This window comes from Diadema setosum, chromosome 5 (assembly GCF_964275005.1).
Source record: "Diadema setosum chromosome 5, eeDiaSeto1, whole genome shotgun sequence".
NCBI classification, from domain to species: Eukaryota; Metazoa; Echinodermata; class Echinoidea; order Diadematoida; family Diadematidae; genus Diadema; species Diadema setosum.
In genome coordinates this window covers 43,326,264-43,339,250 of record NC_092689.1, presented here as the reverse complement: position 1 = coordinate 43,339,250, position 12,987 = coordinate 43,326,264, and the positions used below count along the sequence as shown (strand labels likewise).

Below are 12,987 nucleotides of genomic sequence, written 5' to 3'. Positions count from 1 at the left end.
CATAAACAAACAAAACCCAACCAGTTGCAGACCTTCATATTCTCACTAATTTATTGCAACAACAAATGATGTCCTTGCTTTACCATGGAACACCCTGAACACTTTCCTTTTTAATATGGGTGTACAAAACTTTGATCACATGGATGGTCGTTAGAATGTAACCTCCCAAGTTATGTGGAGTAAGTTCATCTTTCACTTTCTTGCCTCTTCACCTTGTCAGGAATAACTCTTTTTTTTTTTAATCTATTTAGCTTTTAAAAGTACGGTTACCTTATTTATTTTCTGTTTCGTTTTTTAGCAATGTGGGAAAAAAAAAGAGTGTGACTTGAATGAAAGGCAATCATAATGAATAGGTCAAATATTGATACTATGTTTTTACCCACAATTTTTTTTCCTCCCATCTGGAAGTAATTTTTCCTCGTATTGTGCTTATGGTGGCACTGACCTGTGACCCTGAAATGTGTTGTGTATAAAGTTCTTGTGTAGGTGATGAAATCGGCATAAGTTGATAGCTTGTGGGCATTTCAAATGATCATCTCCTTCAATATTTAGCAGCCAAACACATGCATGTGGCATTACTGAGTTTGCAACTGATTGACAAATTGCCCTACATCTCGACGGAAGAATTTCATAAATTTGAATAACAAAGCAGTACCCGCTGCATGATATAAGGATTAGAACCAACACTTGCTGTCGGGCGAAAGCTCGGTGGTCTAGTGGAGATGACGCCTGTCCGGTGATCAGGAGGTCGTAGGTTCGAATCCTGCTCGAGTATGTACGCCCATGATTTTTTTATCATGGCTACTACTAAAACACTGATCAATTCAGTGCTTATTTACGTCGATGTAGGGCAATTTGTCAATCAGTTGCAATGAAAACATCTCGACGGAAGAATTTCATAAATTTGAATTACTGAGTTTGTAAGAAGGCTGAAACGTGATGCAATTGTGAAGATGTGAGTACCTTATCATCACTATCATGGTTGCTTGTAAAGGTTCTGGTAGAAAAAAAAAAAAAAAAAGTGGCACACGCACACATATACACACACACACATACACACTCAATTTGAAGGTGTAGCATGTTTCCAGGTCTGCACTCCAATGTTTTTGTTTGTGTTTTTGTGCAGTTTGATCCACCCCCTCCCAATGTATCCAACTTCACTGCTCAAAAACTTCAGTCAGTGGGACTTGTGTAGTACATTCCAGAATTATCCGATGATTCTATGTAAAAAAAATAAAATAAAAATAAACATGAAAAAATACAGAATTTAAAAAAAAAGATACATTTGTTGCACAAGTGTTATCATTGCTGCATTTGGAATCATTGCATATTTTAATGCATCACATGCACTATGTGGATACTTTACCACTTAATCTAATCTCACTGTTTACCCCCCCCCCCCCCCACTTGTCCAATAAACCAGGTTTGTCGGATGTTTCTTCCAGCCATAAATTTTACCCAAATTGAAATCCAACTCCAAACACTTGGTCCTAATACATCACACTTGTCTGCAGTCCTCACCTAATCCTCAGCCTCTATCAGTTGTTTCTGTGGGATGTACATTTAGATCCAATGGGAGTTGACCAAACGGTAATTTTGCCATTCATGTTTTGTTTTAGGCGTTGAAGTGCTGTTCTTTTTGTTTTGATGTTGTTTGTCCTGGTCAGTGAACCTGACTCCAGGACCGTGGGATCTCCACGTTAAAGTCTTAATCCACATGTCGGGAAAATCATACATGTACATAGAGTCAGTAGCTAGAGAGAGTCTTATTTATATCACATGGTCTTTTCTTTTTTTCCAAAGGCTGAATTTTTAGAGACAGGTCTAGCAATCAATGCATAGATTTGTGAGGGCCTAGTGAAATGTGCCATATTTGCTGATAGATGTATGTTAGAATGAAATGTTACTACACTGTGTTCAGACAGGCAGGCTTCGTGTGAGGAAACAGAACATGAATGAATGTTACGAGACATTAACTGATTAGCATTATCTAACTTCAGAATGCAGAAAATTGCAATGGATATTTCATCTTTTTGTTCACATATACTTTTCCAACATGACAGTATTTTGGCATTATGCTCAACAGTAGCAATTTTCCTTTCTTGGAGGCTGCTGTATCAGTATGAAGTCAAGTAAAATTTTCATTCCGGTCAGAAAGAATAAAAAACACTTTCATTTCAGAATTTCACCCACACGAGTGGAAGATAACTGCCGCTGAAGTGTAATAGCATTATTCAGTTGTATTTATTGAGATTAAATATAAAATCTATAAAACATACTGTTTATCAGCAAATTTTCTTTTTAAACTCTATATTTTAAGAGTATTTGTACAGATGTACAAAGTTGTATATATCGTTTGTACGCAGTGTAAGATTGTTGTATTCCGTCATCTTTGACTGTTCTCTGGATGATACATCCACGCAGTCGAGCCATGGCACAAACTGGGCAAAAACCTGAAGAAACCTGGTTTCTTCATTGTAAAATACATTGTGTAAAAAAAAAAAAATTATGTGAAAACACGTCTATCCACTTGATGATATTGTGACTTGTGATATATTTGATTGGACATGTAAATAAATCAACTGCAAGAGAATACAGCACAAGCAAAGATACTGTGTAGAGTTTGTGTTATTTATTGTAATATCTACTGTTGTGTGAAAATTATTTGCTTCAGAATGGTCTCATATTCAAGTAATGTGCAGTTTAATGTTTCCAGGTTAGCATGCCTGTACAGTGATGGGGAACCTGGAAACATTAAACTGCACATTTCTTGAATATGAAACCATTCTGAAGCAAATAATTTTACACACAACAGTAGATATATAATGTACTCTTAAATGAATCCTACAGGGATTGGAACAATCATCCCCCAGCATTCCCACTGATTCCCACTGATTAGTTACTAGCCATCCCCTTTAAGTTAACATTGAGATCACAAAAACAACAAGGAGTAAAGTCGGCACCAAAAGTCCATATCTGTTCACGCAGTCCACCTTTAATGAAGCATAATTCAAATTATCATTTACAGTAGTACATGCGTATATACATGTACCTGTACCGCACAGCAAGGGCATGTATGAAGCCACAGCTTATACATGTACAATAGAGTATCTAGAAATCCACTATAGTGAGGATTACTGCAGTGGGATAGTGCCCCAGCATCTCTCTTATCACATAAATTTCAGTTGAATTTGGATAACTCACTGGATTACCATTTATAGCCTGAACTAGGAAAACAATCATGTTGATGTTAAACTTGCTTCTCTGAAAACAAAACAGACAGCATGATATAGGCTTGTAATAGACAAGGACAAGATATCTGCTATACAGTCTATTAACTTCACTATGTATAGGCTGATTAGAATTAGGTAGGCATTAATTGCTTCCTACTTCCGTTTCTGCTTTAGATAGCTGATAAAGTATCAGCCTTGGCTAGGAGTTACACGTACTTAACACAATACACCCATGTCTGACATGGTACAGGATTCACAAACACCAGTACCACTACACACAGGATATCACACACACACATGCACACACAAACATATGCACACACACACACACACGCACACATGCACACCCGCGCGCACACACACACACACACACACACACATATACACACATGATGGTAATGAATAAGTTTAAGCCAAGTCAAAGAGAAAGTTTCCCTAAATATACACATGGATTGAGTGAATGCAGCAATATTGCAACACATTTATAAGAGTTTGAGGAAAATCAAGACATTCTGCTCAAAAAGATAAGATTTTTTTTTTTAGATTTAATTACACTTGTACTGAAACTCCACCATTCTTACACTCAAGGCTCAGTGAACAGTTCCAGCACATTTATTTTCATATTTCACTTCACATTGATACTATACATATACTAAACCAAAAAGAAGAAAAAACACAAACAAACAAGATACAAAATACAATATACAGTGGAATCATGACTAGAAAGTGTGTCAGAATACGAGATCTACACAAAAGTTTTTTGTCAATAAGATGTGAAATATGAAGAAGCTGCAAAGGAAAAGATTGTTACTGCAGGTTCCAGGAAACAAATACCAATGTGAATTCATCTTGCCATGGAGATAAGACACAAAATACTGATTAAATAACTCTTTTTCTAGTCTTGGTGATACTATCTCTAGATAAGAAGACAATGAGTTTGTGATGTCACTGCAGAACAAACATAACAAACAAAGAGAATTCCACAAAATTTCATTATTCATGAAGGACACATTCCTTTGACTCTGTATTGACATATACATTGGTGTTATTTCTTTTGCTTTCTACAAGAGGGAATCAGATGATCTTTCATTTTGCAAGAAGAAAAATATGTTGAACTCTTTTTTTTTTCCATTTATATTGTTGTTCTGAAGTGATGTAATGAATGTAGTAGTTTTCTCACACTGCGGAGGCAGCACCATAACTTTAGAAATTCAAATCTTTTGAACGGATAGTCTGATTTTCCTAAACCTTCACTGATGTAGTCAACTAATATTTTTGCATTCATTCAATCTACATGTACATGTCTACTTGGGGAAACTTCCCCTTTATGTTTGTTAGAAATCAAAATTTTGCAACCTTTTTTTGTCTTGATGTGATGATATCAAAAATATTTAGTATAGTGGGTTAATTTTCATGAGCAATAATCATCTTGGTACATTTACAGGTTTGTGGTCTTCAGAAATTGTGTTACATTTTCCTTTTAATATTGTTATTCCACAAGACTAGAGCATAACAGAGTTTGCCCAACAAAATAGTGATACATGTACCATAACTTTGCCTTAGTACAAACATTTTGGTTAATAGATGATTTTTAAAGGTGCATGGTCCCGGTGTTTTAGTCAAATGCGTACGCGGGCGCACGGCGCAAGTTTCATATAGAGACCTATGCTATCGACTCCTCATTAGCGCTTACGTTTTGGCCCACTTCCCCGAGTCCAAAGAAGTCCGATCCACTGTAGTCAGTGATCTGATCACAGTTCAGCTCATGATTCGGCTGAGGGGGATGACAGCTTTAGCAAACTTCTTTTGTGATGTCATAAGAAGCACATATGCACGCACCCTGGCATTACTACAGACTGCGCGATGCGCAGAGAAGACAACGAAGGCAACGTTACTTAGCAACACCTACGCACTTTACTCTTGATGACAGCTCAACTTCGGTAAACTTCGTATCAATGCTAACAGTGATCGGTAGTATCATCAACAGCGCCCTCTACACTACCGGGACTATGCCCCTTTAAGTGAGGAATGGAGCAATGATTAATTGTCCCAAATGAAGGGTTGGTCTAACTTCATGCACTTGAATTAGAAAAAGGAAAGACAGACCATACAGGATCATCTTTATTTCACATTTATATCTCCAAGATTTACAAGAAACAGACACACATTACAAATCAAAAACCAAGTGAAATTTGAAAAGTGAAATCAGTATTCCAAGTGAAATTTGGGCAATTTGAAATTCAAATTGTGTAGTAATAATCACTTTGTCATTTGAATAATCATCATAAGTAGCAGGCTGATTTATGCTCATGAAGTTTGGTGTCACATATGCCTCATCCATGAAGTTCATATTACACTCAATGGGATCATGAAAGGAGGCCAAATTCTTGCTTGGTGCCAGGTGAGATTTTGGGCCGAACCTTATTTTACCTTGTTATCCTGGTTTCAGATTTTGGCAGCCATATTGGCTGCTATCTTGAATATCCCAAAACCCTCGAGAATGCAAGAGTTTTCGGATTTGGCACCTTTAAAATAGAGTAAAACCATCAAAAAAGATTGCACAGATGGTAGAGCAAGGTTCAACCTCTGGCATCCAGACTTTCTCAAGTTTTCTCTCAAATCGTGCATGTGCATTACTGACTGAAAAACAAAATTGAATAAATAATACATCCCAACTCCAATTTTCTTCTAACAGGTTTTGCTGTAAATCAATTTTCTTTTTCTTTTCTTTATTATTCAAATTCAATATTGCACATGTTTATTGAGTCTGTAGTGTGTTAAAGTAATGTTTGTTTTACTTGTTTTGTTTTTATTGTTGTTCACACCTTCTAGATGCCCACTTGCAAATAACCATTGATCCAGCAAGCTGGTAGTCATAATGGCAAGTAGCGAACACAGAGGAATCAAGATTTTATTAGAACAAGAAGATTTTATCAGTAAAATTGTCAATATTTCTCTAATTTACTTCATCTGTTCCAACAGTATTTTGTTATAATGAAAAAATTATTGCGGTCCCGACTCTCAATATGATGGGTTCGTCTGTATTGTGTTGTGAAACCTTCTACCACTATGTCAGCAGCAGAACATTCCAGTTAAACTGGCTCTCAAAACTTGGAAGCTGTGATTATTAGCTCTGCTGCATTACAGATACAGTCCTCAACAAACAGACCAGGATCAGATTTCATCTGGCATACACATACACATACACACACACACACACACAAACACAGAACAGACAAACAAACAAACAAACAAACAAGCCTGAGCAACAAAAATCCTGTTTCTGAGTTTCTTTAAATATTCAACCACAGGCCATTTTCTTGCAATGGTAAGGTACCAAGCAAGTTGATGGATATCTCATACCGCACCACGTCTTGAAAAGAACTATGCAGACTCAAAACATTGACGGTTTCTAGGCTGGAAAATTGAAGTTGAAAGGTTGTTGTGTGTATCCTCTGTTATAAAAAAAAAGCATAAAGTTACATAAATTATGAAAATAATTTGTCAGACACATGCAACAATGTTCGTACATCCACATTGCCATGTTTTCCATCTCTCTGCTGTAACATTGTACATCAGTTCTTCTCATATTCCTGCCCTTCATATTACTGCAGTCCTGTAAGAAGTAGTCCAGGCTCTCTAGAAGCATCAAGTCTTCTGCTGTTCTCGGGCCATTCCCCCAAGGCATGGGGGAGACTTGGTGATGGTTGAATTTCCTGCCCACTGGGATGGAGTCTTAGCCTGGAAAGGGGAGTGGAATGGAGGGGGGGGAGGGTGTATGAGAAATGGAGAAGATACAAGAGGCTTTCATCAAATACATGTCTGGGCATGATGCGCTGTAAGGGCCCAACAGGTTTCAAAAGATGTGCATTTGTACCTTGGTTCATTTGTGCATCTAAATCCAGTCATCAGTATTTGAATCAAGCAATCAGGTTCCCTTTGCACTGAACCAGAGGTCAGAGGACCCCCCCACCCGGTCTGATCTGAAGACTTGCCACATGCCCAGAGAAATTTAAAGGGGATGGCTAGTAACTGATCAGTGGGAATCAGTGGGAATGCTGGAGGATGATTGTTCCAATTCTTGTGGGATTTATTTAAGAGTACATTATATATCTATTGTTGTGTGAAAATTATTTGCTTCAGAACGGTCTCATATTCAAGTAATGTGCAGTTTACTGCCCCGTCACTGTACAGGCATGCTAGCCTGGAAACATTAAACTGCACATTACTTGAATATGAGACCACGCAAATCATTTCCACACAACAATAGATATATAATGTACTCTTAAACGAATCCCACAAGAATTGGAACAATCATCCCCCAGCATTCCCACTGATTCCCACTGATCAGTTACTAGCCACCCCCTTTAAGCATTTGTTGATATCCAACCAGCAATGTCTTCATATACTCCTGGATTTTGAAAATTTGCAGATTTCAGAATTCCCACAAGTGTTCCATATCAATAAATATTGTGTGAGTTTGAAGTACTGTAATGATTAGCATACTCTCATCAAACAACTTAAAACTTCTTAAAAGTTGAGTAATCGTAGGCAGTTTGTATGAATTGATAAGAATGTTTCAGAATATAAAAACATAAGATGTGGAGTGCCCCAGGGGTCGATCCTCAGGCCTATTGTATTTCTTTTGTATATAAATGATTAACCAAATGTTTCTAATATTTTACGACACATTCTATTTGCCGATGACACAAGCATATTTTTGTCTCATGGTGATATTGATTCTTTACAAGAGGTTTTTAATAAGGAATTGCAATATGTTACAAGTTGGCTACAATTGAATAAATTATTAATATATCAAAAACTAATTTTGTGATATACACAAAGAAAAAATGTAGCATTGACACTGTATCTATTAACATGTGTGGTTCTCAAATCATACAGACTTCTTCACTGAAATTTCTTGAGTTTTTGCAGACAATAAATTGAATTGGTCAAATCATATATTGTTTGTAATAAATTATCAAAAAATATTGGTGTAATGGATACATTTTCCTGAAGTCTGTTTTGAAATCAATTTACTGGTATAATGCTATAATTTTACCTTATTTGTATTATGGAATAACTGTTTGGGGTAATGCTCATGAATGTCATATTCAAAGACTTTTAGTACTTCAAAAACGTGCAATATGAATTATTTCCCATGCCTCTTATCTTTCCCATACCCTACCACTTTTTTGATCCCTGAAAATATTGCGGTTGAATAATATATGTATAAATATCAAATGGGAATTTTTATGTATTTATGTAAGAATCTTTTATTACCAAAGACTATCTTAGATTTCTTCACACACAATAATCAAATTCATAATCATAATATGCGATCCACGAGTGATTTTCATCTACTTTTATCTCGTACTTCTTTTTATCAATGATCTATTATTTACAGCACTTGGTCCTACTCTGTGGACTTCTCTCCCCTGTGCAATATGCAATGCTAACTCTTTGAATATATTTAAATCTGGTTATAACAAAATTCTTCTCAATAATTACACCCAAACTCATTGAAGTCAAGAGTATTATTTCTTATCACTTATGTCATGAGACCTCATGTATTTTTTTATTTGCCATTGTATGTTTTTATTGTTTTGTCTCTGTCTTGTCCTGTTCTTATGTTTTACTTGCTTCTAACACACTGGTAACAGAAATTTAATGAATATTTTTAGGTCAGCCGAAAATAAGGGACATTTCCTTTCTGGTTGCTGCCTACCGTAGCATTTCTTTTCACACCGTTTAACTGATATGTTTGTATTTGTATTCTAATGTTGATGTATATGTGGGTTTTTTATATCTTCTTTGCTTTGGTGAAAAAAAGAAACTTGAAACTTAGACTTGAAACACCTGCTCACATAGCTGAAATACAGCTAGATGTTTAAGTGGTTCACACATAGTTATTTCATATTACATTATTCACTCATAAGATTAAAACAACAAAAGTACCTGTAGCTGTAATATTCATTATCACTATTGCAAGAAATATTGTGATGTCCACGCAGCAGTAAATTAGAGTATGTGCATTAGCCTCTAAAATGAACTTCTAAACAGTCATAACTGTGTTTGAATAGCAACAATCTTAGAAACTTTCCAGTTATCATTTGCATATGTCTTCTTTGTTATTTCATTTTTTTTTTGTCAACATCACTTTTCTTTTTGTTAGAGACCTTTCATTTTTGTTTGTGTCAACTACCAGAGGAATGTTATGGACGATATTCTGAGGTGAAAAACAAAAAATATTCCTGCTGGATCTTCAGCCATCCATGAGAAACTTGTGGTCAATCATGGGGGAAAATATATATATGTTTCTTTGGTAGAAGTAGCAACATTCCTAATACAACACTACAGCAAATTCAGGTACAATACAGTCATAAGACCACAGTGACCGTTCCTGTAAGAGCTTCTTTTGGACTTCAATCTAATAACTTAGGTGTAGCCTACACTGTCTTACCTGTATAGATAGAGCATGCACTGGACCATCTAGTTCTGCTTGCAGGGCAGCATTCACCAGGCGGTGACGTTTGATCAGACTCTCGTTCTCAAAGGCTTGAGAGATGACAACAACTTTGAAGTGGGTCTCCGAGCCCCGGGGAACATTGTGCATGTAACTCTCATTGATCACCTCCAGATGGGATGGCTAAGGGTGGAAATTTAACGAAAGAAATCATTTCATTCATATTCATATGTTGCTGGGGTTGTTTTTTTTTTTTTCTCTCTCATTTGCTATGACTTCTCTAAGTTTCTTGTCTACATAAGTTGTTGTGTGTGTTTTTTTTTTTGTGTCTACATATTGTGATTTTCAGATGAGGAAAAAACAAATTAGGTGATATAGTGATAGGTGATGATAAAAACACAAAGCTCATGAATAAAATCTGATTTCACCAGAAACATGTTTGACATAACATACATCCTGTCTGAAATCACTAATTATTTTTGTCACTTGAAAACAAGATAGTAAATCACCACTGAAAACTCATATAAAAGTTTGAACAGAAATTGTGTAGTTGTCACAAGAAAAAAAAAGAAGTACAAAAATTCAAAGATTCTTACTTTACAATCATTCTACCTTGATAATGTCTTGAAAGTGCTAAGAATGGGCAAAATATTCTTTGCCTTTGCTTTACAGGGGAACATCCTCATCCAGCATTGCCCAGGAGATTCCAAAACAACAACAAAATTATAAAAAGCCATTAGCCTTTGATTTAGAATCAGTAAAAAATGAATTGATTAGCAGAACAAATTTCAGCTGACATGTACATGTGGAATAGTTTCCAGAGGTACAGATACTTGGCAAACAATTGCATTTGTAATAGATTATACATTTGGATTTTTATTTGTTTGTTTTTGTTTGTTTTTGCTTGTTCGTTTGTTTGTGTTTCGTGTTTTGTTTTGTTTTGTTTTTACTCAGTCAATTCAAGAAAAATGGGGGTGTACTAACCTGAAACTGGGCAGCCAGCTTTTCCTTGATGGCAACCTCAATGGGTCCCCCACCTTCTCCTGCCATTGCCCTCCTGCTGTATTGAGCACTAGTACCAATGAAGCTCAATCTCCCATTCCTGTGGGCAAGTTCACCTGTCTTCACCAGCGTACCTTTGCCCTGCCTCAAAGGCCCCAAGTGCACCCGTTGGATTAATCTAAATGCCCTTGCTGCAAAATCAGATCAAGAATTGGTGAAAGACGACATTAATTGTTGATAAATGAAGTAAATAATCATATTCAATTGAATTGATGTTCAGATTTCAACAATGAAGAGTAAAAAGTACATGTAAATATTTCATTCCTGCATAGGAACTTATGCAAATTACCATATGTAAGTAAGTTATTTACAGAACAAGTAGATTCACATTTCACAATTTTTCACCAAAGTATGTCAAAATTGTACAAAATAATTTTTTCCAACTTACATCAATTCACTCGTGAATTTGAAGCACATCTATGTGATCAGATTTTACGAGTAGAACTGATTTTGATGTTAACATTTGACAATTTTGCTCAATATTAGTTATTACTGCATGGTCATGATTGATTGAAACAGGACATTATAGACCAGTGGCTGTATAGCAGCATTTCAACTTACTGCAAACAGGCAACCTTTACTTCCCAACACTAGAAGAAATCTCAAAGCAATCCAACACCAACACTACTGAACTAAGTCTGTTATACTTTGTCCATGTGCTGTTTATTCAAATGATTGTGTTTTGTCAAGCCCTTGATTTTTAGGTGATTTTCTACATCATTTTCTTATATCTTTGGACTTTCTTTTTGGGCAAGTAAAATTCATGTTTGGGCGAGTGTTCTGCAACAATTTGAAAATTTGCTTGCCCCGACTCGGCAAGTGGTTAAAAAAAAAAAAAAAAAAGTTATGTAGCACCCTGCTTATTTCTGTATTTGAGCAACAGCATTTCCAACCCAAACTGAAATCGACACTTCTTATGATTTGATGCAGATGACATAAACTTTTTAAAAGTCATGTAGATTCTAAAAGCATAAAGCTAAGTTGTAGCACTTTTAGGCTTAGCTAGACTACAACTGTGAATTATTACTAGCAATTATTTAAACTTAAATAGCTCCACGCTGAAAGTAAAACTGAGTAAATTCAAAGTGACACATGAAATGAAGTTGACCAACCCCACATCCACCAATTCCTTGCTTTTGTGAAAGGTCTCACTCCTTCCATTTCTCTTAAAATGCCACAAATATGCCCAGATCCCATCCCCCTACACACATTTGACAATCAGAACACGAAGAGTGGTGCTAGACTCCTTGAGTCTAACATGCTCTCATCCCAGACTCAGTATGATTTTTGCCTTTCCCAGGTTTAGGCTTCTAACTTCAGCACAGCCCCTATCCTAACCCTACACCTAAACTCCAAGTCTCTAATCCTATTAAACCCTACTACAGTCAAACCTGCCTTAGCGGCCACCTGTTTATAGCGGCCACTGAAAAATCCCCCCCCCCCCCCCCCCGAGGGAAAAGCCCTGTTAAAGACCCTGTGTATAGCGGCCACCTGTCTAACGCAGCCAGCGGCCACAAATTTTGTTTCCCGTGGTAGATTTTTAACCTGTCTATAGCGGCCACAGAGCCGCTAATTCAGCGTGTTTTTCTGACTTGTGGCCATGCCAGTCATTCATGGGCAATGCTCAGTCCCTGTCTATAGCAGTCACCTGTCTATAGCGGTCACTTTTTTTTTTTTTTTTTTTTTTCGTTTCCCTTGGGTGGCCGTTAGTCACAGCACACAGGTTTGACTGTAGTAAAACTAAAGCCACTAATTTAATCTTAAATTAAATCTAATCTGTAAAATTATTACTTTGATACATAACACTTTTTATTCAATTTAAGTGGAGGTAAATTACATACTAACGTTAGTATGGCTGTGCTGAAGCTAGAAGCCTAAAATAATGTAGCCCCCTAAAACCAAGGGCAAGGCTTGCATAAATTTTTAATTCACACGACATCGTACAAACATGACATTAAATACGTGGGGCTGTTACATTTACAAACAACTTTGAGCAGCATAGTTCACCTGAATTACTACAGGATGACATAAACCGAAATGTGAAACTAACCTGTAAACATTAAGCAATAAACCTCTGCTTTCTCTGCACGGATATTAAGATGTATCAGCTTCCTGAACATCAAATTCAAGAATTCTTGCGCAGCTCATCAGACTACAGCATTGCAAAATACTGTAGTGTTCTATACGATACACCGCGCCCTCTACAGAAATAGATCGTCAGACTTG

The 12,987-nt window shown here is 36.4% G+C and overlaps 1 protein-coding gene across 1 annotated transcript; it reads right to left on the bottom strand.

Annotated features, from left to right (window-relative positions):
* Positions 1-6,526: 6,526 nt before the first annotated feature.
* Positions 6,527-12,931, bottom strand: LOC140228326 (bolA-like protein DDB_G0274169). The gene is made up of 4 exons (XM_072308554.1): positions 12,812-12,931; positions 10,684-10,892; positions 9,697-9,882; positions 6,527-6,974 (listed from the first exon to the last, which is right to left on the bottom strand). Exons 1-4 carry the CDS (start codon positions 12,879-12,881, stop codon positions 6,882-6,884), a joined length of 558 nt encoding a protein of 185 aa, XP_072164655.1. The 5' UTR covers positions 12,882-12,931; the 3' UTR covers positions 6,527-6,881.
* Between the last annotated feature and the right edge of the window lie 56 nt (positions 12,932-12,987).